This window comes from Pteropus medius, unplaced genomic scaffold (genome assembly GCF_902729225.1).
Source record: "Pteropus medius unplaced genomic scaffold, Ma_sr-lr_union100, whole genome shotgun sequence".
NCBI classification, from domain to species: domain Eukaryota; kingdom Metazoa; phylum Chordata; class Mammalia; order Chiroptera; family Pteropodidae; genus Pteropus; species Pteropus medius.
The window spans coordinates 4,900,370-4,926,792 of record NW_024349798.1 but is presented as its reverse complement, the minus strand read 5'-3'; the positions used below and the strand labels follow the sequence as shown (position 1 = coordinate 4,926,792).

Here is a 26,423-nt window from a genome sequence, read left to right as displayed (position 1 = left end):
CCTGGGTCATATGGGTACACTCACCAGCAGGCCCCTGCCTCCACTTCCCTGTCCACCAGGCTATTTCATTTGGCTGCTCAGAATCCTGACATCCCACCCACCTACTCATCCAACTCACTGCTCCTAATAGGATCTTTGGGTCCCGAGAACCTGCTGTGGGACAAGCCTGGGGAGAACCTAAGGGGGATGGTCCTCTAGCAGGTGACAGTGGGGTGAGGAGATTGGGCCACCAAAGGATTTCTGGGTGCAGAGAAAGGAGTAACTGGGGCCCTCAACCCACTGACACTTCCTGCCTAATTCCCCCATCCCTCAGCCAATTCAAAGACACACATTTCAAGGCCAGAATGTCCTGGCTGACCCTGGCCCTCACCCTTTGTCTCCTGTTGCCCTTCTAGAAGGAAGGTCTGATTTTTGTATGCGAATCATTTCTCTATTCTACCTAGGCCCTCCTTGGCTGAGGACCCCATTATATAAGGCTAAGCCAGCTGTGCCTGCTGTCCCAGATCACAAACCTGTTACAACCCCGTATCTTGATGGAGCAGCTCGCCCACCTTGGCCTTCTGCTAGTCACCTTGGAAAGGAGGCCAAACTCTCTCCTCGAGGCTTTGTTAGACTCTGGCTGTCCCAGATTCGGGAATAGACTTAAAGAGTTTGTTTCTTTGCTCCTCCCAGACCCCGCCCCCACGAATGACTTCTTAGAAAAGAAGTAGTTTCACTGAAATCACGTGACATTTTCCTGACGTTATTATGGTTGTTTCATTTTCACTTTCTTGGAGGGCAAAGTAAGTTTTGTGAGACAACTAAGGACAATGGGATGAGGGAGAGAAGGAGAGAAATAGTGTGTGAGTCGGCTTCCCACATGGCTAGTAGAGAAAGAACATAGGTGAAGCCCCAGATAGCAGGGGCAGTGCCAGGGGGCAGCAGGAAGTGGGGCTGAAGACTCTGTAATTCTAAACCATCTGTGTAAACACAGCTTCAGGTCCAGCCCCTGTGTTCAGTCCCCGCCCCATAGTCTGCAGTCCCTTCCCTGTATGCATAATCCTTTGAACTAACATTTTTTGGCAGGAGACTCTTCTCCTGGAGGCTCACAGCTGGAGGCTTCAGTCCTGGGAGACTTCCTGGGGCAGGTGACACTTGAGCCTGGGAAGGCAGTGACCAAGGAGCAGTCTGGAGAAAGGCCAACAGGAGGGGGCCTGAAGGCTCCTGGGAACAGGTCTGGCAGGGGAGGGTCAGGAGGGGCCAGGGTTCCTGATACATACAAAATGCCACTCAACCTCACCACCTGTCACCTGTACATTCAGGTTTCAGGGGATTCAACACTCAGGTCTCTTGTCCAGGTGACCCTACCAGGCAGGGTCCCTGTGAGGTTCAGCTCATCTCTAGTGTCCCTGTATTTGTTCTGCTTCCTGCCCCGTCCCCACCCCCATCATCCTGTGGTGTAAGCCTGGAATCACTGAGGTCACCCTGCCCCATTTTTCTTCTGTATAGACAGCGGCCAAATTTTCTCTGAAATTACTGGCCACAGGGTCTGCAGTGTGGCCTGCTGCTGTGGTCTCGGGCATGGGTATCGTTGCCATCTCAGGGATCATCTTCTTATACTCCTCGAATAAGGTCAGAGCAGACCTGGGATTAGTACCTGGGGAGGTCTGAGCTGGCCGGGGATGGGGGATAGATGCATGAGTAAGAGGGAGGTCTGGGAATGGTTGGAGAAGATAGTGGGGCCCTCCACTGGCCTGGAGGCCTGGCAGCCCCTCCCAACCAGCCACCCATACCCTCCTGTCATTGTCATGTCTGCTCTGGACACTGCCTGACCCTGCCCCTCTTCTCTTGCAGAGGGAAATGAACTGAGAATGGTAAATTGGATTGACAGAAATCCTCCCCATTGCAGCTCCGGAGGCATCTACAGGGCTGAAGGGTCCAGCTGTTTGGGAGAGTGCCACTTCATATTTTATAATTTTATAATTTTTTAAGTTATGAGACTTTGGTTGATTGACCTTTTACTTGTCAGCAGCCTCCTCCTCCCCTGCCAGTATTTTTAAATAAAAAGTGCCAAGCTTGGCAGACATAATTCATCTGAAACAAAACTTCAACTGCTAACCTCTCCAGAGACTAAGTAAATAATCCTAAGAAAATAAAGATAGTGCTTTAAAAGCTTTAAAAGCCCTTAAATTACAGAGAGCATCCATCCTGAGAAGGAAGGAATTGGGAAGACAGTGCCAACCTGGGCCAGGGCTGCACAAAAGTCACTGAGTGTGGCAAAGGAAACAATGCCCACAAAGGCACAGACTGGAGACAGTCCCTGTTGCTTAGGAGAAGGCCTTCCCTTATTGGGCTCCTTCCTGGGCACAGGAACAGAGGCATCCTCCAGGAGCTCTATCCGAGGTGTCTTTGGGGGCAAATGCTCTGCTTGCCAGGAACTCTGCCCCACCTGTGCTGAGGCTGCCTGGTCCTGGGCAGGCCACCGAGGCCACAGAGGCCTGGCCAGGACTGTGCTTACAGGCCTGTGGGTGGGGGCAGACTGGGGCTAGGCCTCCAGATAAAAAGGTGACATCGAAAACCTTCACAGGCAGCCAAGGGCACTACATTATCAGCCCTGGGAGCTGCCCTTCTACTGGAGTCTGGTCTTCTTCTAGCGGGTGGTGGGATCCTTTTCCAGATACCCCTTCTCCCCTTACAGTCCCCCTAGCTGGCTGCTTCCATGATTGGTAATTGCCTTTTTATTTTTATTTTTTTCTGGTCTGTCTTACCTCACTGGAATGGCAGCTCCAGGATTCCCAGGTCCAGGAATCAAAGGGTGGAAATGAGAGCAGCTGCACTTACCCCTACCCCAAGGGTCACCAGTACTAGTTCAGCTTCGCAGGCTCTGCTGGTCCAGAGGCTTCAGTTCCAGAGGAGGAGTGCTTCCACTGGGGCCCTGCGACAAGGCCACAGAACCCAAGGTTGAAGGCAGAGGCCAGGCCTGTATTTTTAAAAAACAAACAATGGCAGGTGTGCACTTGTATACTGAGAGTGGAATGAAAAGTGACAACAAAAAGGCCGTTTTCTAGGAGACCCAGTTAAGGAGTTTTAGATTTTGAAAGATCTTGAAGGCATTTGGAAGAGTTTTAAACATTTAGGAGGTTCCATTTTAGAAATATTACTCTAATGAGATAGACACAAATGTTAACAGTGGTTGTCTCTGGGAGATAGAATTGCCTGTGTACATTTTTTAAACCATTTTTTCCTTTTCTGTCCACTTATCTGCATTTTCTCATGTTTTCCACCATGGACATGGCTTACCTGAATGTATTAGTCCTTAGATTCCACATATAAGTGAAATCATATGATGTTTATCTTTCTCTGTCTGACTTAAATACCTTCTAGGTCCATCAAAGCAATATTTTTTTCCATCCCCTTCCTTTTCATATGTAGGAGTCTTGTTTTTTCATCCTTTCAGCCATTCTATCTTTGGGTTGGAGCACTTAATTCTTTTCCATTTAAGGTACTTATTGGTAGGAATGTAGTTTTTACCATCTTTATTCCTGTTTTTGATACATGTTTTTTCTTCTTAAAGAAGTCCTTCCAACATTTCCTGTAATACTGGCTTAGTGGTGATAAATTCCTTTAGCTTATTTTTGTCTGGGAAGCTCTTTATCTGTTCTTCCACTCTAAATGATAACTTTGCTGGATAAAGTATTCTTGGTTGTATATCCTGGGTCTTCATCCTGTCGAATATTTTTTTGCCAAACCCTTCTGTCCTGCATAGTTTCTTTTGAGAAATCAGCTGCCAGTCTTATGGGTATTCCCTTATATGTAATTATTTGTTTTTCTCTTGCTGTTTTTAAAATTCTTTCTTTGTATTTAATTTAATTATGATGCGTCTTGGTGTGGGTCTCTTCGGATCCCTGATTTTTGGAATTCTCTGAGTTTCCTGCGGTTTTATGTCCATTTCCTTCACCAAGTTAGGGAAGTTTTCCATCATTATTTCTTTAAACAGCTGTTCAACATCTTGATTTTCTTCTGTTATGCCGAGCAGATGAGTATTTGGAGCCTTAGTAGTGTCCCATATCCTCCTTAAATTATTTTTATAGTCTTGGCATCTTTTTTCTTGCCATTCTGATTGAGTGTCCTGATTGGCTTTCTTATCCTCTAGATAGGGCATTTGATCCTCTTCTTTATTCACTTTGTTTATTCCTTTGTTTATTCCATTTAATATAGTTCTCATCTCAGATAATGTGTTCTCCATTTCAAACTGGTTTCTTTTTATAATTTCTATTTCCACTTTTATGTTTTTTATCTCTTTGTTGAAGTTCTCATTGAATTTATCTACATTTCCCAAAAGGTTATTGAACATCTTTGTAACCAGTGTTTTGAACTCTGCATCTGTTAGATTACTTGACTCCATTATATCTGGATCTCTGTTCTGTTCTATCATATGGTTTCTGCTTCTTTGTCTTCCCATTTTGGCTGCCTTTCCACGTCTGTTTCTATGTACGAAGCAAAGTTCCTAAGTCTCCCAGTCTTATTAGTGCGGATTTGTGAAGTAGGTGTCCAGTGACACTGTCCTGAGAAGGGTTCAGTTGCAGGCTAAATTTAGCCCCAGCCTCTGCCCCTCGAGGCTACCTATTAAGATTCAGCAAGCAATCCACAGCTGCTGTGCTTATAGTTGCCTCAAAAGGCCACACCAGAAACCAAGGCTAGCTGCCTCCACCAGTATGAGTCTCAGCAAGGAGCACCTGACTCTCCGAGGACACACCTGGATGTGGCTTGGGTGGGGCCCGAGTTGGGGTAGGCAGGTTTTCAGGAAATCCTCTGAGCAGAGCGACCTCTGTTATCCAGTTTGATGTTGTCACAGCTATGGCAGTGCTGTGTCCAGCGCACTGGTAGGGGGAAGGGCTCAACAAGGAATAATGGATACCACTGGCACTTCTGTACTGAGCGAGTCTCGCCTTAGCCCTCACTCCGACAATGTCTCCCTATAAGTCCTGGTGCCCCCTGTGCACAGCTGAATCGTCAGTGGTGCTCAGAGCGAGTAGGTCCGTCACCACGAAAATCCGCTCTCAGATGTGGCCTCTTTAAGAGGCTTCTTCCTCTGCCACAGGCTCGGTCTCACTCAGCTGCTTGGGATGGGGCAGCCCCATGTCCTTGCCCCGTGCTACTTTCTGCCGTTTGCAGGGTGCTTTCTTAGATTTCTCTGTAGTTGTATGGCTTGTTTATCTAGATCCCAGGTGATTTTTCCTTGCTGCTGCTCTTTGTTTCCATCACAACTTTGATTTGGTTGCCAGAGGAATTAACAGAGCCCCTATCATCTACACCATTTTTTTTCTCCGTGTGTCTCCCCTTCTTTTAAGGGCACCAGTCATTAGATTTAGGGTCTACCCTAAATTCATGATGATCTCATCTCAGGATCTTTAATTACATCTGCAAAGTCCTTTGTTCCAAATAAGGTCACATTCTGAGGTTCTGAGTGGACAAGAAGTTGTGGGGAGCTACCGTTCAACCCATTACATTGTGGGATACAAATAAAGCATCAAAGGCAATTTTTAAAATCATTCTGGAGGTCCCATGAAGACTGAAAGTGAAGCCCAGAGGCCAGGAGCCTGGAGAGGAGGCTATCATTGGAGTTCAGGTCTGAGTTTGGACAGCAGCAGCTGGGAGGACAGAGGGCAGGGTGAGGGAGAGGCTCTGAAGGCCATACCAGTAAGACTGCAGGGCTTAATTGGTTGTGGAAGTCAAGTAGAGCCAGCTGCCTACTTTCTGGCTTGGATGATGGAATTACTCATCCAGAAGAGAATGACAAGAGAAGAAATTTTGAGAGGGCATCTGCTCGAGCCATGAGAAAACTCTCCACAAGCTGATGTATAGCCTCCAATAGTGACCAATATATGCTCTCTGAAGGAGGAGTCCTAAGACTAAAGAATTCAGTGGAAAAGGTGTTCATGGTTTCCTATTAATGCCAAGGATAATTTTCTATTTATAATAGTCATACGTGTCTAACTGCTCCACTTATCAGATGGAGAAACTGAAACCTAGCATATACCATTTAGAGTGCAAGATTTTATCCATTCTGCTTAGTTTAACCAGACTGTAAACTTTTGTAAATTGTAAGGGAAAAAATATACCCCTTGTTCAACCTCACCGTGATAACTGAAATGCAAATTAAAACTACACTGAGATAGGGGTCTAAAGGGATGGAGCAGAGCTGGAGAGAGGAAAGGTTTGGGGGGCCTGAGCTTAGTCTGTGGGAGTGCAATCTAATGGAGTTCAGAGATGGTGGCGGTGGCTGCGGAGCCATCAGGCCAGGCCCTGCCCCACAATGTCATTTGTTCCCTTTCACCCCTTTCGCTCCCCAGCTCTAGACTCCAGGCCCTGTCCCCTGAGCTCTGCCCTTGGATGGATATCCTACCACCCAGAGCCTGCATGTGCCATGGAATACACCAAGACCATGCTGGTAGGTCCTGGGGCTCCTGGGCTGGGATCCTGGGACACCCCTCCTCCCTTAGGACCTGTTGTCCCGGTCCTCATCTTTCCTCTGGATGAAGTATTCAGGATGGTCCAACAGAATGGACTCCAGCAGCTGCTGACCCTCTATAACCCCACAGGAGCTACATTTTATGTCTGAATTCTGTGCATAGCATCTGATGGTTACAATGTTTGACGCAGAAGGATATGTTACCGTTACGTCTTAGTCCTGTGTTGACATTGTGATCGCCACATGGCCTCCATTCCCAGCCACTATAATGTCCAGGACTGATTTTACATTGAGCTGTCTGACAAGGGAGCTGAGGGCTGAATGGGGTGCCTAAAGACATCATCTCAGTTCTGAGGGCCCTAGTGTAACCCCCTTGAACTTCAGGGACAGCCCCACCCCAAGCCCCACCCAAGCCCTCCTTCCTGGACAGCTCTTCCCATGGCCAGAAACCTCCTGGAAAAAATCCCACCTGAAACTTGCCACCAGCTCCTTCCTCCTCTTACTGACGAGCATAGTCTTGGCGGCTTTTCTGAAGCTTCAGGATGAACTCAGCAGCCAGCTGCCCCAAATCCTGCTGTGGGTGGGTGGGTGGGTAGGGGGGTGTGTGTGTGTGTAAAAAATTCTGGAAATGAATAGTGCTGATGGTTACACAACATTGTGGATGTACTTAATGCTACTGAATTGTACACTTAAAAATAGTTATATTGGTAAATTTTATGTTATATAAATTTTACCACACACACACAAAAAACTACACTGAAATACTATTTCTCACCTATCAAGTCAGTAAAATCAAAAAGTATAGCAACCCATTCTATTGTCGAGGCTGTGGTTTGAGAGCAGGCCCTCTTGGATTTTGGTACTGGGAATGCAAATTGGTGTAACGCTGGAGGACGGGAATCTGTCAATAGTAACAAAACTACTTATGTCTTTACATTTTTCCTTAGCAATGGGTATACTCCCAGCAACATAAAAATACACATGCACTTGATTACTCACTGCAGCATGATTTGTAATTACAAAATATTGGAATCAATTTAGCTGCTCATATGTCAGAGTTGTTGAATAAAAGTTCATTCACATATCTCTGTGAACTGAGGTGGGATAATTACCAGGATATAATACCAACTGAAAAAGGTAAAGTGGGAAAGAGTATGGTGTGCTACCTTGTGTAAGAAAGATGGGGAATTAAAAAAAGAAGAGGAATTAAGAAAATATATATTTGCATCCTCACTTGAGCAAAAAGAATCCTAGGAAGGAGAAACAGAGAGGACTGAGATTGATTACTAGAAGGTAGTGGGCAGGAATTACCTGGAGAGGATAGAAGAAATGGAGGAGAAGACACGTTTCTGATATTCAGACCTTTTTGTACAGACCTGCCTTTTGAATCCATGTTATTGTTTTTCATATTTGAAAAAAAAATCTCCAAGATGGGAGGAAAAAAATCCTAATATTTAATACAAACAGAAACAAATGAACTAAAGACTATTTCAAATGTATAACAAACACACTCAAAGGTGAGAAAAAAAATAAAACCAACTAACTCAAGTAACTTTTGAAGACAGTATTTAGAGCACATGCCCTTAGGCTAAAGATAAAAAAGAAATCTAAATAAACATTGAACTCTAATTGGTAGTTTTATTTTTTTCCAGAAGTATGCATGAACAATTCTGAAGTTGCTTTTTGGAACTCTAGTATTGAGCAAATAAGTAAATATATTGGGGAAATGGAAGCCAAGTTCTTCACGGTTGGAGAATGGAGGTACAAACGTGGAAAAGAGAAGGGATAAAACAAACCCTATAACATTAGACCAGAACTAGAGATATCGGTGTAATCTCATGGATGTATGCATCTCATCCATTTCCTAGCTCTATTTTCCAAAAGGTAATGATGCCACAGTAACTGTAAGTACACCTAGTACCCATAACTGGTTTCTAAATACATTTTCCACTAAACACTTTTTTGAACTGTGAAGGGTAAACTAGAAATTTTACAGCAGAGGAACATGGTTGACGCCTTGTTAATCAAATGATCCAAGTCAGTATTGTCGGTAATGGAATTACTGGGCAGTATGTACCTCTTCATATTATACACTGAGAACACAGCATCGCTTCTGTAGTATCCCTGCCAGAAGTGTATAACCTAAACACAATAACACTGAAGTTGAGGGACATTCTATAAAATAAATGTCCTGCAATCTTCAAAATGACAATGTCATGAATTACAAAGAAAGTCTCAGGAATTGTTTCAGAATTAAAGGAGTCTAAAAAAAGACATGGCAACTGAATGCAAAGTTTGTGTGATTTTGAATTTTGCTATAAGAGTATTATCAGAACAATTGGCAATATTACTGTCCTGATTTTGAAAACTGTATTGTGGATATATGAGGGAATTCATTGCTGGCCCCACAGGAAAGGAGACCACCGCCTAGCCCGTGGAGTTGTCAAGAGCATTAAATGCATGGATTCACATAATTTAGGACAAAATATTCAGTAAATATAGTGAAGACTATCATTGGGAATTTGGTTAAAAGAAAGGGTCTCACTGGAGGTGGTGGGTTTCAAGAAGCCACCACCCTATACCCTCAACCTCAGAAATACCAGCTCAGGCAAAGGTTTTGCCACTGTGGGCCTCAAGAAGTAATATATCTGCCAAGAAGACTACTTGTGGTTACTAACTAGGCACAAATGCATAACTAGAGTCTCGCTGCCACTGCCAACAGAGGCCTCTCACAAACACAGGCCTCTCAGGGGAAAACTACAAACTGAACCTTCAGCCTCCTGGCCAGCTGAACGTTATAAAGGAGTTCTTGGTATTGCCTTTCCACCAATGGGCTGAAAACTGCACAGCTACATCCACATTTTCTTTACTGACCGGAGTAGTTTCATAACGACTAATCACAACACGCAACTCTGATCAATCAGGAGAGTGCTATTTGGACCAATCAGATTGCACAAATTTAGATTTCTCATTTACATAAAAATGGACCAATCAGTGACCAAGACAGGGACTTAAAAAAACTTGGCCTCTAGTTTGTCTCTGTAGTGCACTTTGGATTTCTTTCTAGGGCTGCTTTTCCAGCGTTTGCAAACCGTTCTCTTGAAGTTTCTCCTCTTATAACACAATTTGGGGTTTTGTGGACATTAGGTTGGTGGCAAACAACTGTTGGCACCACTTTGCCATATTAATCCAGAGGTATATCTAGCTCATGGAAGCATATCCAAAGGTGCCCAAGTTAAAGGAGGCAGGCTTAGAATAACACATGGGCACTGTAAACTGAAATTATAGGTCCTGTACAAAATGGTGGGTCTCTGTTCTAGCACCTAAGGTGAATTTATCCATATACTAGCACGTTAACAAGAATCCTTGGTAATATCAAATACAGTCCTCGAAATCAAACTAACAACAGCTCATTAAGTAGCTACCATGTGCTGGGTCCTGTTGAAGGCACAAGAACCCCCTCTCCCCCATAACCAGGACCTCTGAGTGAGTACAAGGTCAAGGGGCAAGTGGGTGGCGTCAGGTTGAAACTTCGGCCTGGCTGAGAAGCCACCTTCTTTCAACTCTGCTCGAGACCAGCCGCTTCTGATTTAAAAAAAAAAAAAAAAAAAAAAAAAAAAAAGACTTAAGAAAACAGGAGACATTCTGAGGAGGGGTGAAAATTTTAAGGGTGTTCGTAACGTTTTTGCCCCGCCAAGTGTATCACCTTCAAGGTTCTGTAGAAGAAAATTGTATTGCTGCCTGGCCCCCTCACCTGGAGGTAATAGAAAATTGTTCCCCAGGGGCAAATGGCCCAGTTCAGCGCCGTGTGCAACGGTGGAGGCTGTAAACACAAAGTTCCGCTAGATCAGCTTTTGCTTCTGGCCCTGGGCCTTAAGTTGGGCTCTGAGGTCTGAGGGGGACTTCTCACAGGTGCACAAGGCCGAGTCCTACGCAGGCGCGGGCTCACCCTACGGAAGCCCGAAGTCATTTGGAAACAGGAGTGTTCCCAGACAGACATCGCCTCTCAACATGGGGAGACAAAATGGCGGCCGCGCTCTCAGCTGAAACTACATACGGGTTCCGGGCCATATTAGAACCACAACTCCCAGAATGCTCTGAGTCGAAGGCGTGAAGCAAAGGATCGCTATAACGTCGCTCGGTGTGGTGCTAGGCCCTGTGCCCTCCCCCAGTGGAAAACCTCCGGAATACGTAAACAGGTCTGATCTTCTCCCCAGCCCTTTCTTGCACTGGACTCGTAGTTCTTTGGCAATAGACTTGGACTTCCCTCGGGCCTTAAAAAACTACACTTCCCGGTGGGGTTTCAGCGCCTGCGCACAAGATCGTGGTGCGTACTACGGTTCCCGGCGGGCCTTGCGACGCTCGCGGTTGCGTGCTGACGCGCTTAGTTAGTTGTGCTGACGTGCAGCGCGGCCCAGGCGGGGTGCGAGTGGCGCAGTCGGAACCCGCTGCGGCCGCTGAGGTAGCGAGGAGGCGTCAGTGTCGACTGAGGCGAGCGGACCGGCGAGGCGAGGCGGCAGCTTCAGGCTCCGAGAGACTCGGGAGCTCGAGCAGCGGCAGCACTTCTTCCCCTCGGAGGCGGCGGGCGGCGGCAGCGCCAGCGGCGGGTGAGGGTGAGGGAGCGCGCGAGCTGGGTGGGGGAGGGGTGGCGGCCCCGGCACGAGGCCAAAACGCGCGGAGAACGGCCTAGGCCGCCGCGCGCACGCGCTCTCGCCGCCCCCAGCTCGCGCGGACGCCCTCGCTTGCCTACCTACCCTTCCCCCTTCTGCTGTTCCGGTCGCGCGCGGGTTTTTACGTTCTCCCCTCCCCCATGGCAACGGCGCGCGCCGCCGACTGCACTAGGGCTCGCGCGCGCTCTTGGCGAGGAGAGGGGAGCGCGCGACTCGGCTTCTCACCCTCCCCCACGCACGCGGCCGAGAAGGCTCTTCCGCAGCTGCCCCTTCTGGCATTCTCTCGGCGGGGAGGGCTAGGCGGCGACGGGGGCCTACTCTCGGTTCTTTTCCGCCGCACCACTCCGGTGTCTGGCTTCCCCATCAAGCCTGGGGGCCTGTGGTTCGGCCGGGAGCCTCCCAGACTACTGGGCGCCGCGCAGCCCCCTCCCCCATCCCTCAAGGCCGAAAATAGGCCTTGGCGGCTCAGTCAGAGCGGAGAAGGCCTTGAACTAGATGCCCCAGAGATTTAGACCGTATGGAGTCGTTACTGTTTTCCGTGAAGTATTAGGGAGAGAGAAACTCCACCTTAAAAAAATTTTAAAAATTTAGCCTTAAAAAAAAATTAAAAAAAATTCAGCCTAAGTATGTAAAGGCAGGCCATGTGCTGCCTTTTTTCTTTTTTTTTTTTTGGTCGGGTACTTTTTCATCTCCACAGAAGTTGTGTTAAAAACTAGGGAGGAAGCTGTTGGAGCCTTTCCTTGAGGAGAAAACCCTGGAATCTGTTTTAGGCATTAGCCTTGGTTTCTGTTCACGTTTATGTAAGATGTTTTCTGGATCAAAATTCGAAAAGTGTGTTTTGTTTTTTTTGTCATAAGTATGTTGAGCTTAGGTCTTGAGCTAATATGTATATTTTTTCATGGTACAAAAGTATTTAGTAGATGCTAAATCAGTACAGAAGATACATAGCCTATAGTTTGTCTTTTAAAGAACCAGAATAACCAAGTGAAAAATCAATACAGAGCCTTAAGAAAAAAACAAAAACTAAGATACACATTGGAAATTGAATTGCTATATATTTTTTTCTTTCTACAGATGTGACATCCATGTTTTCTGGTCAATAATGTTCTATCAAACATTGTACTAAGCCAGTGTACTAGAGATCAAAGCAGATGGATGACCAGTAAATTCATTTTCTGTCTCCTATTCCTGCTCAGCTAGACCAGTAAAACACTGCCTTGGTAGGAAGACTGACAGGAAGAGGGAATTGCAGCGCCCCTAACCCAACAGAAAGCCTGAGAAACTGATTTATACAGAAAGGATGTTAAGCAAACCTGCACAAATAGTTAACATGCTACAGAAAAAGGATACATTTTAGTTTACTTCTAGCATAAGCACACATTAGTGCCCAGCGAAGTAGGAGCACGAACATAGCATTTTTGTTGAGCTAATATTTTTAAGTTTTATGAGTTACACAATGTCCACTCAACTATGCATTCATTGCCCCAATGTTGAGCTTTCTGTGTTTACTTGTGTCCATTTTCCTGCAACTACCACCCCCCCTTTCCCTTTTGGTGCATTTGTTTCTTGTATATCTTGATACTGAATTTCAAGATTTCTTTCTACTTTGTTAGTTTGGCTTCCTGATAATTTTCCAAGAGGAAAAATTATTTGTTTTCTTTTGTAGCTTTTATTTTGTCTTTTGCTTGGGTATCCTTTGCATACCCATAGTCTGTGGACCTTGGTTTAAGAATTCCTGTTTCATAAAGTTATCTGGTTTTGGTGATTTGCGTGTGTTGTTGGTGTGCTCCCTTGGTTTGGCCTTCCCTTTTTAGTGTTTCCAGCACTGCCTTGGATGCTGTGGGATCCGTACTCCCCACCACCTTATTTTTGCCTTATTCTCTAAGTTCTCCAGTTCACTGTGACTTAATACCCTTTGCTTAGCAGCTACTGGTTTAACCTCCCTAGGGAGTGGTTGAATTATTGTGTGAGGTGGTTTGGAAGTGTGGGTGAATGGTTAAGCTCCGAAGATTTAATTGCAGGTCACAAGCATTCTACAAGGGAAGCAGAAATTAGGTGGGGCAAAGAAGGACCTGGTTTTAGAGACAAAATGAAAGTGAGGGTTGGAAGGTAGAGAAATTTAGTGCTACAAAGAAGTTTTTCATTTCTTTATGCATTTTCACTTGTCATTTCCTAGATTTAGTCTTATCTGTCACTCTATTTACCCCAGTATGGTTATTCTTTTTTTGTTTTCAATTCCTTCTTGAATCTGCTACTGGGATTGGGCAAGGACCCAGCCTTAGAATTCGGGTTGGGGTGGGGGTCCAGACTGTTCCATACATGTAGTTGGGTTATCTCCTTTCTATTCAACATCTCGGTATACTTCCCCCCCTCCCCCTTTCCTGGACATTTGTATGATGTTTGTTTATTCTGGGGTTTTAAAAAATTTAGACTTCTCTTTTCCCTGTTTTCTCTAACTAGTTCACTTTGTTCCGTGGGGTTTTTTCCTGGATAGTTTATCATACATTTATGCTCTGAAAGTGGCTTGGTGAGGATTAGTTGGAGAAAGAAATAGAGTATATATAGCATGAGAAGAAGGGACAGTATGTGTAGCCAAGAAATCTAACCAGAAAAACTGGGGCTTGAGAGCCTTTCAGAGCCTTGCTGGGGTTGGGACAGTTTGAGAGGATAGAACTTGGTAGGAGGCATGGAGATAACAATGTAAAAGGGATAAAGCAGTGCTGGAAGAGAAAAACTAGGAAGTGAGATACAGGGGATTGGTAGAGAAAGGCAACAGTTTGACATTAGTGAAAGTGAGATATAAAGAATAGGGGTTTTAATTCAAAGTTTAAGGCAAGGAAGGTAGAGAAAGTATGAGAACAGCTGGAACAGAGGAAACTATTTTGATGTACTTAGAGCATTGAGATGAAAATGGGTGATTAACAGATGCTAGGGAGACTTGGGTGAGCTGCAAGTCATGTGGGAAATCCTGTTGGAAGGAAATTGAAGGAATAAGGTATCAGGGTAGTTGATAGGAGCTATAAATATTTGGAATCAAGGAAGTGTAGCCCCTTACATGGGAAGTGAAGTATAAAATGATGATGTATCCAAGGTTCATAAGTTTCTGATGTGCATGTTGGCCTTTAGTCTGGTTGTAAGGTTGCACGGGTTACTTTTGGTTTATTTTAAGAACCAGCTGGTCTACTTGTTTGGATTATCTAAGGGCTGTTTAGTCCACGCTGTGTTCATAAAAGGATAGTCTGAAATCTTTGGGTCAGTTCTTGGAAGAGTCTTTGGACTTGGACTGCAGGCCCTAGGGTACCACAGATCTATGGTGTTTGTTGTCCCCAGTTTGGAGGCCTTATAGTTAGTTACCACAGGTTATTAGAGTAGTTAGTGGAGATAACACTTGTGCTTATTTGGGCCAAAGAAGGATAAAAGAACAGTGGAGAAATTTGAGAGAAATAGGATCTTTGTTTGCCTAGGTGGAAAAAGAATATCTAGGTGCAAGTAAGCATGACTCTTGCACATTGAGGGAAAAGGCTGTAAGCTAGGCTCTGACTTAGTGGAAAGAAAGCAGTGAGGGAAGGACGGAGAAGGTTTTGTTAGGATATCAAGAGAACTTTGCAGCTAAAGGAGGTTTTAGTGTGGAGATACATGTTGAAATAGGGATGAAGGAAAGCAGGGATTTGGGTGGTGGTAAGTGGTTAGTTTGGAGCCAGGGGCCTGACCCGTGTCTCCCCGCTCCCCTTCAGGAGCGGTGGTGCCCCCCCGGGCACGGGGCCATGTACAACGGGATCGGGCTGCCGACGCCCCGGGGCAGCGGCACCAACGGCTACGTCCAGCGCAACCTGTCCCTGGTGCGGGGCCGCCGGGGTGAGCGGCCTGACTACAAGGGAGAGGAGGAACTGCGGCGCCTGGAGGCTGCCCTGGTGAAGCGGCCTAATCCTGACATCCTGGACCACGAGCGCAAGCGGCGCGTGGAGCTGCGATGCCTCGAGCTGGAGGAGATGATGGAAGAGCAGGGGTGAGGGGAGGGCTGGGGGAGAGCCAAGCACTGAATGAGTGTAGAGCTGGGGGAGTTAGGTGAGGTGTAGGGAGCTTAGATGAAAGAGGCCTGGAGAGGAGTTGTAGAAGGGTTAGAGGTGAAGGAGCTAGTAAATTGAAAGGAGTTAGGGGACAGTTCAAAGTGGGAGTCGAGGAAATTCCATCTGGGACATACGAGGGAGCCTGAGAGAGTCTAAATTATCTAGATGGAGTACATGAGAAAAGAGGGGGGCCATTGGGAAACAAAAATGTGCTTTTAGTTAGAGGTAGGAAAGCAGAGACCAGGCAAGAGAAGAGCTAGGTAAGCTGACAGGTGTTGTCATTGGTAGAGAAGTGGAAGGTAGATGGATTTAAGGATTGAGGCCTTGGAAAGTAGCAAAGGCAGAAAAACAGAAACTGAAAGAATATGTGGATAAGAGGGGATCATGGGTTGGGTAAGGAAGTGAAATTTCAGAAGAGGAGCACATCCAAGCAGAAAACCTTTTAGAGCAGTGGTTTTCAAACTCCAGCAGTGGCGCCCCTTTTATGTAATGGACTTTACTTTGGAATCCTAGGAAATGAAAGACCTGTTTTTTGTTGAAGTTGGAGAGGAGCACCTGGAACTGCCTGATTAACTTTCTTCTCTTGGCCCCTGAGTGTAGCATGTTTAAAATCCACTGTTCTAGAGGGTATAGTAAGTGGAAGGAAGAAAGATGACAGGAAAAGATCAGAAGGATTTAAGAGAAGAGTCCTTTGGGTGACAGTGAGTGAAAAATTCTATGTGTGCATGGAGAGGGAAAGGACCCTGTTGGGAATGAGGGGACTATAAATCTGGGACTAGGGAAAGTGTCTAGTCACGCTCTAACCCTGAAGGGATTTGTTCTTCAGGTACGAGGAACAGCAAATTCAGGAAAAAGTGGCGACCTTTCGACTCATGTTGCTGGAGAAGGATGTGAACCCTGGGGGCAAGGAGGAGACCCCAGGGCAGAGGCCAATGTGAGTGCTTAGCTCTCCCTTGATTTCCGTTGTGGACTCTGTATTGCTGTCCTCTCTTATCTTGTTTTCTTGTTCTTGTCTTCCATTTCTCAGTTCTGTTTGGCTACTGCCTACAGTTGTGTGAAAATGACTGTATCCTTTTGCTTTCTGTGTCCTTCAGACTTGTGCTATTTTTTTTCTCTAGGGTAACTGAAACTCATCAGTTGGCAGAATTGAATGAGAAGAAGAATGAGCGACTCCGTGCTGCCTTTGGCATCAGTGATTCCTATGTGGATGGCAGCTCTTTTGATCCTCAGCGTCGTACTCGAGAAGCCAAACAACCAGCTCCCGAGCCTCCCAAACCTTATAGGTACAGAAGACTAAGAAATCGGTGTCAACTTCTCTTTCTAATTCTAAGCATTTTGCTCTTTTTTTTTGGTGTGTGTGTGGACTGTTTCTTCCCAAATTCTTTAGATTCTGTTCTTCTAAGTTGAAATGTAAGTGAAAATTTCTCTTAGCACTCATCTCTGCTTTTCATCTTTCCCCAGCCTTGTTCGGGAGTCTAGCAGTTCTCGCTCACCAACCCCAAAGCAAAAGAAAAAGAAAAAGAAGAAAGACAGAGGACGGTAAGTTCATTGGAAAATTACTGTGGTAGCCAGAGGACCAATTCCGTCATGCATGCGTTTTCTCTCTTCTCAGTCTCCCTTTACCTCCCCCACCACCGAAAAAATAGATTCTTGTCTCCAGGAAGCAGGAGAGAGTTGTCAAGAAAATTAAAGAAGAGGGAGTTATCATTTAGGTTTCAGTTGAGAGAAAGAATGTGCATATTTTAGTGGGAACAGTTGATTTCTGCAACTTTTTCAATTAAGAAATAGCCAGCAGCATTTTAGATTTCTGGGATTTTTTTTCATTTTGAGGTTTGTTGATTTGAGGAGGTACCTGTGTTTTTAGAGAGAGTGAGTTCTAGGCTTAAGTCTGGAACGTTGGTGCTATTGGAGTTCGGTGCTTTAGAAACGTTTGGCCGGGGGTGTAGGAGTGTACTGATAGTGGGAGGGCCAGGAAAGGAGCGAAGCAGAATGACCTTGTTTCTGAACTCATATTTAGCAGGTCAGAGAGCAGCTCTCCTCGACGAGAGAGGAAGAAGAGCTCTAAGAAGAAGAAGCACAGGTATGAGGTGGGAGTACGTGGAGTGATTTGAGAGGTTTGTTGAGGCCAGGTTAGGTATTAGTTTATGTTTTATCTTTTTTTCTCCAACAGGTCAGAATCTGAATCCAAGAAACGGAAGCATAGGTAAGAACTCTTTGGGGCATGGGGATATGGTGGTATATGGAGTGGTGAGCCATTGCTTGATGGCTTTGCTTGCTCTCTGCAGGGGGTTTCTATTTTTTAGAGTAAAGTTGAATTCCTTGATGTTTCTGTCAATTGATTCTATTTCATGTTTGGTTTTATTCACTTTTCAAAATGATTATTTTTAATGTTATTTTCTAGGTCTCCCACTCCAAAGAGCAAACGTAAATCTAAGGACAAGAAGCGGAAGCGGTGAGTGAATTTCTGTGAATTGGAGGGGAATTTGCTTAGCAAATAGATAAATGTTATCTGGGGGAAAGGGTAGAATCAGTGATGTACCTGACTGGTTAAGAGTTGAGGGATGGATGAAGGGAATCCAGTTACAGGTATGATAGCACTCTGAACTGTGATGGTGGTCTTTCTTCAGGTCTCGAAGTACAACACCAGCTCCCAAGAGCCGCCGGGCCCACCGTTCAACTTCTGCTGATTCTGCTTCCTCTTCTGATACTTCCCGCAGTCGGTAAGGGGTGGTCCAGGAGGAAGGGCGGGAGAGGGACTTGTGGGCTAATCAATTTAATATTTATTGAGCGCCCACGGTGTGCTAGGCGCTGCACAGACCATTCGGAAGACACGGTCCCTGCCCTCTAGGAGCTGACAGGCTAAAGCAACAGGATGGACAGACATATACATTTCCCCTTCTCTTTTTTTTTTTGTTTTTGTTTATTTTATTTTTTGTTTTGTTCTGATGTATATGGACTGCCAGAATAGGGGGGGTGGTGGTTTGTTCGTGGTGTCTGGGGGAGGAAGGAATCCTTACCCTGGCTTCCTTAATCGGGGAAGGCTTCCTGAAGGAGGTGGGCTCAGAGGTGAGTTGTGAATGAAGTGGGTAGGGCATGGCTGGGTGGAGGGTTTGGGGAGGTTTGGGGGAGGTAAATAAAGGGGTAGAGGGAGAACATTTTTTGGGGATTATGTTGGGAAGAGAAGGACCAAAGTGAATTGGACTTGAATTTTAGTGAGTGATTTGAGTCTTGCAAATAAGAGAATGCTTTTTGGAAGAGGGGTGTGTATAGTATGAAAGGTGGATGGGAGCTGGGGAGGGGGTTTTCTGTTCTCCCCTGAACTGATTTCCTTTCTCTCCCCCATCCTCAATTACTTCTCTCAGGTCTCGAAGTGCTGCAACAAAAACCCATGTAACTACCTTGACTGGGCAGAGTTCTTCCCCTGCTTCAGGGCTTAGAGGGGATGGAGATGCACCTTCCAGGGAAGCAGGTTCCACCAACACAGGGCAGCCTAGCAGCCCAGAGCCCTCTACAAAGCAGCCTAGTAGTCCTTACGAAGACAAAGATAAAGACAAGGAGGTATGTTCTTGAGTCAATGGATGCTCACTTGGTTGCAGAGTTATGGGCTTAGGGTAGGTGTTTGAAATGAAGGAAAGAAGTAGCTTATTAAGATAAATGAATTTAGGGTTTTTTTCATTATCGTATTGCTCTTGGTTATTTATTTTCTTCTGTATCTGCAAATCTTTAGAATTGTGTTTTTCAGGTTTTACTAGGTGTAGGTTTTATATCATTATCCTGTTTCCATACATATATAGATAAAACTCAAATGAAAGTTTTCTTATGCTTGGTTTTATTTTGATGCCTCTAGTTTTTTAATTTCATTAAACATGGCTTGTGGCTAAGATGCCCACTGGGTAGCTTCTGCGCTCTGAAAACACTACTTTGGAGTGGTCTTTTCAGCACCTGTTATTTGTACTTGGTATTCTAATTCAAGCCTCAGTGTTTTCTTGCTTCAGTTATTACAGTATATTGTAATTGTTTTCTGCTAAATTCTTAGCTCTCATCCATTTTTAATGTATTTCATATTTTCCTGTGTTCCATCCTAGTCGTTTTTAGTCATACAGATCACATTCTCAAAACTTTCACTTTGTTTTTTACTTCAGTAGAGTTATATTTCAAGGATAGTCGGATGCCACCCACTTGGAACTGTTTTATTTTTCCATTTAAAAATACCCTTTTTCCTGTTTTCACAGCATGTCTTAATGGTTATTTGTTGTAAAATGTAGTGTATTGTTTACATTTTTTTCTCTAGATAATAAGGTTCTTGAGATTGTCAGCTCTCCATATCTTCGTGTTTTCCCCATGTTTTTTATGCTACATGGTCTTTTGGAATGAATGTGATTGCTTGTCATGAGGAAAAGAGCCAGTTGGTATAATGTGGCATGTAGAGGAAAAGTTTGATTTGAGAGGGTGTTAGGATCTTATGGGTGATAGAAAGTTTTGGTGCTTACATATCCCTATCCCTACTTTTTTTTCTACTCTTAGAAATCTGCAGTTCGACCTAGCCCCTCTCCGGAAAGGAGCAGCACAGGCCCAGAACCACCTGCTCCCACTCCGCTCCTTGCCGAGCAACATGACAGCTCCCCACAGCCCTTTGCAACAACCCCCTTATGTCAGGAGCCTGCAAACCCCCCATCTGAGGTTCCCCCAAGTCGGGGTCATTTATCACCTAAGTCTCCTGAGAAACTTCCCCAGTCATCATCTTCAGAGAGCTGTCCACCATCCCCTCAACCTACCAAAGTTTCTCGACATGCTAGCTCTTCCCCTGAAAGTCCTAAACCCACACCAGCTCCTGGCTCCCGCCGAGAGATTTCTTCTTCTCCTGCATCTAAGAGTCGCTCACATGGCCGAGCAAAGCGGGATAAGTCACATTCTCATAGTCCTCGTAGGGTGGGGCGGTCCCGTAGCCCTACCAGCACTAAGAGGGGGCGATCGCGGTCTCGAACCCCAACTAAGAGAGGTCATTCTCGGTCCCGGTCCCCTCAGTGGCGTAGGTCCCGGTCTGCACAGCGGTGGGGACGATCTAGAAGCCCCCAGAGACGTCGCTCTAGATCTCCTCAGCGACCAGGCTGGTCCAGGAACAGAAATACCCAGAGAAGAGGCAGATCTAGATCAGTAAGGCGAGGCAGGTCACACTCTAGATCCCCAGCTACTAGAGGCAGATCTCGTTCTAGAACACCAGCCCGGCGGGGCAGGTCTCGCTCTAGAACACCTGCTAGGCGGAGATCGCGATCTAGAACACCTACCAGGCGGAGGTCTCGGTCTAGAACACCAGCCCGGCGGGGTAGGTCTCGGTCTAGAACACCTGCTAGGCGCAGATCTAGGACCCGTTCACCAGCACGACGGAGGTCTCGTAGTAGATCGGCGGCCAGGAGAAGCGGCAGGTCGCGCTCTAGAACCCCAGCCAGGCGAGGCAGGTCACGCTCTAGAACCCCAGGCAGGCGAGGCAGGTCGCGCTCTAGAACCCCAGCCAGGCGAGGGAGATCTCGGTCTAGGACGCCAGCCAGGCGAGGGAGATCTCGGTCTAGGACGCCAGCCAGGCGAGGACGGTCCCGTAGTAGAAGTCTAGTTAGACGGGGAAGATCTCATTCTAGAACACCACAAAGAAGAGGCAGATCTGGCTCATCATCAGAGCGGAAGAACAAATCCAGAACATCTCAGAGAAGGAGCAGGTCTAACTCAAGTCCAGAAATGAAAAAATTTCATGTCTCTTCAAGGCGGAGCAGGTCTCTCTCTTCACCACGGTCCAAAGCAAAATCTCGCTTGTCTTTGAGGAGAAGCCTTTCTGGGTCCTCTCCATGCCCTAAACAAAAGTCTCAGACACCACCAAGGCATAGTCGCTCTGGATCATCTCAGCCTAAAGATAAATCTAGAACATCACCAAGGCGAAGTCGCTCTGGTTCTTCTCCACCTCCTAATCAGAAATCTAAAACACCATTGAGACAAAGTGCATCTCCTCAATCTAAAGTGAAATCTGGAACACCACCAAGGCAAGAGTCTGTAACAAGTCCCCAGGCAAATGAACAATCTGTAACACCACAAAGACAAAGTTGTTATGAAACCTCACCTGACCCTGAGGTGAAGATTAGGACCCCTTTGAGACATATCTGCCCTGGGTCTTCTCCTCCCAGAGTGAAATCTAGCACACCTCCAAAACTGAGCCGATCTGGGTCATCATCTCCACAACCCAAAGTGATGGCAGTAACATCACCAGTTCACAGCCATTCTGGCTCTTCGCCAAGTCCTAGTAGGGTGACATCTAAAACACCACCAAGGCAAAGCAGATCAGAGTCTCCTTGCTCCAAGGTGGAATCTACATTGTTGCAAAGGCGCAGCCATTCTAGGTCCTCCTCACCAGATACCAAAGTGAAATCTGGAACACCACCAAGACAAAGTTACTCAGGGTCTGCTTCACCATGCCCTAAAGGAAAGCCCCAAACTCCACCAGGGCACAGTTTTTCTGGATCAAAGTCACCATGTTCCCAAGAGAAGTCTAAAGACTCATCAGCACAAAGTTGCTCTGGATCCTCTTCCCTTTCTCCAGGAGTAGAGTCTAGCACATTACTGGGAGATAGCTATTTTGGCTGCTCCTCTCTGCAACAGGAAGGACAATCTCAAACTTCAGCAGACCCTAGATCTGATATTTCAAGTCCAAAAATGAGACAGAGTTACTACGAATCTCCGTCTCTGCAGAGCAGATCTCAAACATCTCCCAAGGGTGGCCGGTCCAGGTCCTCATCTCCAATCACTGAGCTGGCACACAGATCTCCAGCAACACAAGACAGAAACATGTCAGTAAGTCCTAGACTGAAATCTGGAATGTCTCCTGAGCAGAACAGATCGCACTCTGATACTTCCCTATATCCTGCAATGGACTGTAAATCTCTTCTGGGCCAGAGTAAATTGGAGCCTTCTCCTGTATCAGAAGAGAAAACAGGCTTGCTTCTTCAGGAAGATGTTACTGCATCATCTCCTAGACTGAGAGACAAATTGAGTGCTCTTCCAGTGCAGGATAGGTCTGAATCTTTACCAGTACTCAAAGACAAACCTAGAACCCCATTAAAAGAAAGATGTCTTAGGTCATCTCCAGATGCAAAAGACCAAAGTAGTACATTAGGTAAGCCAAGTCAAGATGAGGTATTAATGGAGGTGGTAGAGAAATCTGAAGAATTTTCAAACCAGATCCCATCCCATGTGTCTCCAGAAATTAAAGAAATGAGTGGACGTAACTTTGAATCATCTCCTGAAATAGAAGAAAGGTCTGCTGTGTCTTTGGCTCTTGACCAAATCCAGTCACAGGCTTCTTTAGAAGAAGTTCCTGCAGTGGTTTCAGCTTGGAGTGGGCCACATTTTTCTCCAGAACATAAAGAACTGTCTAACTCCCCCCCCAGGGAGAATATCTATGAATCACCTTTAGAATTTAGAAACTCAGGCCCTGTTGCAGAAATGAATACTGGATTTTCTCCTGAGGTTAAAGATCTGAATATACCTTTTCTTAATCAGCTGGAGACAGATAGATCTCTAGACATGAAAGAACAATTGATGAAGTCCTCCAGACATAGCAGTTCTGAGTTATCCCCAGATGCAGTGGAAAAAGCAGGAATGTCCTCAAATCAGAGTGTCACTTCACCAGTACTTGATGCTATACCCAGAACACCCTCAAGGGAAAGTAATTCTGCATCTTCTCCTGAACTGAAAGATAGTTTTCCCAGAACTCCCTCAAGGAGAAGCAGGTCTGGGTCTTCCCCAGGACTTAGAGATGGTTCTGGGACTCCGTCAAGGCATAGCTTATCTGGGTCCTCTCCTGGAATGAAAGATATACCCAGAACACCATCAAGGGGGAGAAGTGAATGTGATTCTTCTCCAGAGCCAAAAGCTTTGCCTCAGACTCCTAGGCCAAGGAGTCGTTCTCCATCATCCCCAGAGCTCAACAATAAGTGTCTTACCCCCCAGAGAGAGAGAAGTGCATCAGAATCGTCAGTGGAACAGAAGACTGTGGCTAGGACTCCTCTTGGGCAGAGAAGTCGATCTGGATCTTCTCAAGAACTTGATGGGAAACCCAGTGCATCCCCTCAGGAGAGAAGTGAATCAGACTCTTCTCCAGATTCTAAAGCTAAGACACGAATGTCACTTAGACAGAGGAGCCGCTCTAGATCATCTCCAGAGGTTGACAGCAAATCCAGACCTCGGCGTAGTAGATCTGGTTCATCCCCTGAAGTTAAAGATAAGCCAAGAGCATTACCCAGGGCACAGAGTGGTTCTGATTCTTCTCCTGAACCCAAGGCTCCTGCTCCTCGGGCTCTTCCTAGACGAAGCAGATCAGGTTCATCAAGCAAAGGCAGAGGCCCTTCTCCTGATGGAAGCAGTAGTTCTGAGTCTTCTCCAGAACACCCACCTAAATCCAGAATGGCTAGAAGAAGCTCTAGGTCATCACCAGAGCCCAAAACCAAGTCTCGTACTCCACCTCGCCGTCGCAGCTCTCGATCATCCCCTGAGTTGACTAGGAAGGCCAGACTTTCCCGTAGAAGCCGCTCTGCATCATCTTCACCAGAGACTCGCTCTAGAACTCCCCCAAGACGGCGAAGAAGTCCTTCAGTGTCTTCCCCAGAGCCAGCTGAAAAGTCAAGATCCTCACGTCGGCGACGTTCAGCTTCATCCCCACGCACTAAAACAACTTCAAGGAGAGGCCGTTCTCCTTCACCAAAGCCTCGTGGGCTCCAGAGGTCCCGTTCCCGCTCAAGGAGGGAGAAAACCAGAACAACTCGACGTCGAGATCGGTCTGGATCTTCTCAGTCAACCTCTCGGAGAAGACAGCGGAGCCGGTCCCGGTCTCGGGTTACTCGTAGACGAAGGGGAGGCTCTGGTTACCACTCAAGATCTCCTGCCAGGCAGGAGAGTTCCCGGACCTCCTCTCGACGTCGAAGAGGCCGCTCTCGGACACCCCCAACCAGTCGGAAGCGTTCCCGCTCACGCACATCACCAGCCCCATGGAAACGTTCCAGATCTCGGGCTTCTCCAGCCACTCACCGGCGGTCCAGGTCCAGAACACCCCTGGTCAGCCGACGCAGGTCCAGGTCTCGAACTTCACCAGTCAGTCGGAGACGATCAAGGTCCAGGACATCAGTGATTCGACGAAGATCTCGTTCAAGAGCTTCTCCAGTCAGTCGAAGGCGATCCAGGTCCAGAACACCACCAGTAACCCGCCGTCGTTCAAGGTCAAGAACACCAACTCGCCGCCGCTCCCGTTCTAGAACTCCACCAGTGACACGCAGAAGGTCCAGATCTAGGACTCCACCAGTTACAAGGAGGCGATCTCGAAGCAGAACCTCACCTATCACTCGCAGAAGATCAAGATCCAGAACATCCCCAGTCACCCGCAGGAGATCTCGGTCTCGTACATCTCCAGCAAATCGAAGGAGGTCTCGCTCTCGAACCTCGCCAGTGACACGCCGTCGATCTAGGTCCCGAACACCTCCGGCTATTAGGCGCCGCTCTAGATCTCGAACCCCACTGTTGCCACGCAAACGTTCTCGAAGTCGCTCACCACTTGCTATCCGCCGCCGGTCTAGATCTCGTACTCCACGAATGACTCGGGGCAAACGGTCCTTAACAAGATCTCCTCCAGCTATCCGTAGGCGTTCTGTATCTGGAAGTAGTTCTGATCGTTCACGTTCTGCTACTCCTCCAGCAACAAGGAATCATTCTGGTTCTCGGACACCTCCAGTGGCACTCAATAGCTCCAGAATGAGCTGCTTTAGTCGTCCTAGTATGTCACCAACTCCACTTGACCGCTGTAGATCACCTGGAATGCTTGAATCCCTTGGCAGCTCTAGAACACCCATGTCTGTTCTGCAGCAAGCTGGTGGCTCCATGATGGATGGTCCGGGTCCCCGAATTCCTGATCATCCTAGAACATCTGTACCAGAAAATCATGCTCAGTCTAGAATTGCACTTGCCCTGACAGCCATCAGTCTTGGCACTGCTCGGCCGCCTCCTTCCATGTCTGCTGCTGGCCTTGCTGCAAGAATGTCCCAAGTTCCAGCTCCAGTGCCTCTCATGAGTCTCAGAACAGCTCCAGCTGCCAGCCTTGCCAGCAGGATTCCTGCAGCCTCTGCAGCAGCCATGAACCTGGCTAGTGCCAGGACACCTGCCATACCAACAGCAGTGAATCTGGCTGACTCGAGAACACCAGCTGCAGCAGCAATGAACTTGGCCAGCCCCAGAACAGCAGTGGCACCTTCTGCCGTGAACCTTGCTGACCCTCGCACCCCTACAGCTCCAGCTGTGAACCTAACAGGAGCCAGAACCCCAGCGGCTTTGGCAGCTTTGAGTCTCTCAGGCTCTGGCACACCCCCAAACACTGCAAACTATCCCTCTAGCTCCAGAACACCCCAGGCTCCAGCCCCTGCAAACCTGGTGGGTCCTAGATCTGCACATGCCACAGCTCCTGTGAATATTGCCAGCTCAAGAACCCCTCCAGCCTTGGCTCCTGCCAGCCTCACCAGTGCTAGAATGGCTCCAGCTTTGTCTGGTGCAAACCTCACCAGCCCCAGGGTACCCCTCTCTGCCTATGAGCGCGTTAGTGGCAGAACTTCACCACCACTCCTTGACAGAGCTAGGTCCAGAACTCCACCAGGAGGCCCGGGCTCCAGAACCCCACCAGCTGCCCCAAGCCAGTCTAGAATGACCTCTGAGCGGGCTCCCTCTCCTGCCTCTAGAATGATCCAGGCTCCCTCACAGTCTGTCCTCCCTTCAGTTCAGGATCGGCCTAGGTCCCCTGTGCCGTCTGCTTTTTCTGACCAGTCCCGATCTTTGCTTGGCCAGACCACCCCTGTAGCAGGGTCTCAGTCCCTTTCCGGTGGGACATTGGCAAAGACTACATCTGCTGGTGACCACAACAGCATGTCCTCCGGCCCTGTCCCTGGGGTGCCCCACCCCGAGGGTGGGGAACCACCTGCCTCTACGGGGGCCCAGCAGCCTTCTGCATTGGCCACCTTGCAGTTGGCGAAGGAGCGGCGGAGTTCTTCCTCCTCCTCATCTTCTAGCTCCTCCTCTTCATCATCGTCATCATCATCGTCATCGTCGTCCTCCTCTGGCTCCAGTTCTAGTGACTCGGAGGGTTCTAGCCTTCCCATTCAACCTGAGGTAGCACTGAAGAGGTGAGGGGACCTGACTTACAGAACTTTTCCAGAGGGA

At 47.1% G+C, this 26,423-nt stretch overlaps 1 protein-coding gene, 1 long non-coding RNA gene and 1 pseudogene across 25 annotated transcripts in view; 2 read left to right on the top strand and 1 right to left on the bottom strand.

Annotated features, from left to right (window-relative positions):
• The first annotated feature begins 409 nt into the window (after positions 1 to 409).
• LOC120620505 (motile sperm domain-containing protein 3-like) lies at positions 410 to 7,838 on the top strand (annotated as a pseudogene).
• Positions 7,839 to 8,069: 231 nt separating this feature from the next.
• LOC120620291 (uncharacterized) lies at positions 8,070 to 10,664 on the bottom strand. The gene is made up of 2 exons (XR_005657808.1): positions 10,206 to 10,664; positions 8,070 to 10,036 (listed from the first exon to the last, which is right to left on the bottom strand). It is a non-coding gene; the product is annotated as an uncharacterized LOC120620291 (long non-coding RNA).
• Positions 10,665 to 10,791: 127 nt separating this feature from the next.
• Positions 10,792 to 26,423, top strand: part of SRRM2 (serine/arginine repetitive matrix 2) — an 18,683-nt gene continuing 3,051 nt past the window's right edge. For 19 of the 24 annotated variants that reach the window (XR_005657805.1, XR_005657803.1, XR_005657799.1 and 16 more), the window contains exons 1-11: positions 10,792 to 11,058; positions 14,856 to 15,127; positions 16,015 to 16,122; positions 16,307 to 16,471; positions 16,650 to 16,727; positions 17,206 to 17,268; positions 17,359 to 17,391; positions 17,590 to 17,640; positions 17,816 to 17,908; positions 18,551 to 18,746; positions 19,713 to 26,386. Coding sequence is in view for 14 of the 24 variants with exons in the window: in XM_039885066.1 (XP_039741000.1) it covers positions 14,886 to 15,127; positions 16,015 to 16,122; positions 16,307 to 16,471; positions 16,650 to 16,727; positions 17,206 to 17,268; positions 17,359 to 17,391; positions 17,590 to 17,640; positions 17,816 to 17,908; positions 18,551 to 18,746; positions 19,713 to 26,386 (7,703 nt within the window). In the remaining 10 variants the exon portion in view is untranslated. Of the gene's footprint in view, positions 11,065 to 14,855; positions 15,128 to 16,014; positions 16,123 to 16,306; positions 16,472 to 16,649; positions 16,728 to 17,205; positions 17,269 to 17,358; positions 17,392 to 17,589; positions 17,641 to 17,815; positions 17,909 to 17,993; positions 18,081 to 18,550; positions 18,747 to 19,712; positions 26,393 to 26,423 lie in introns of those variants that run through there. The other 5 variants (XM_039885074.1, XM_039885064.1, XM_039885062.1 and 2 more) reach the window with 5 other exon arrangements.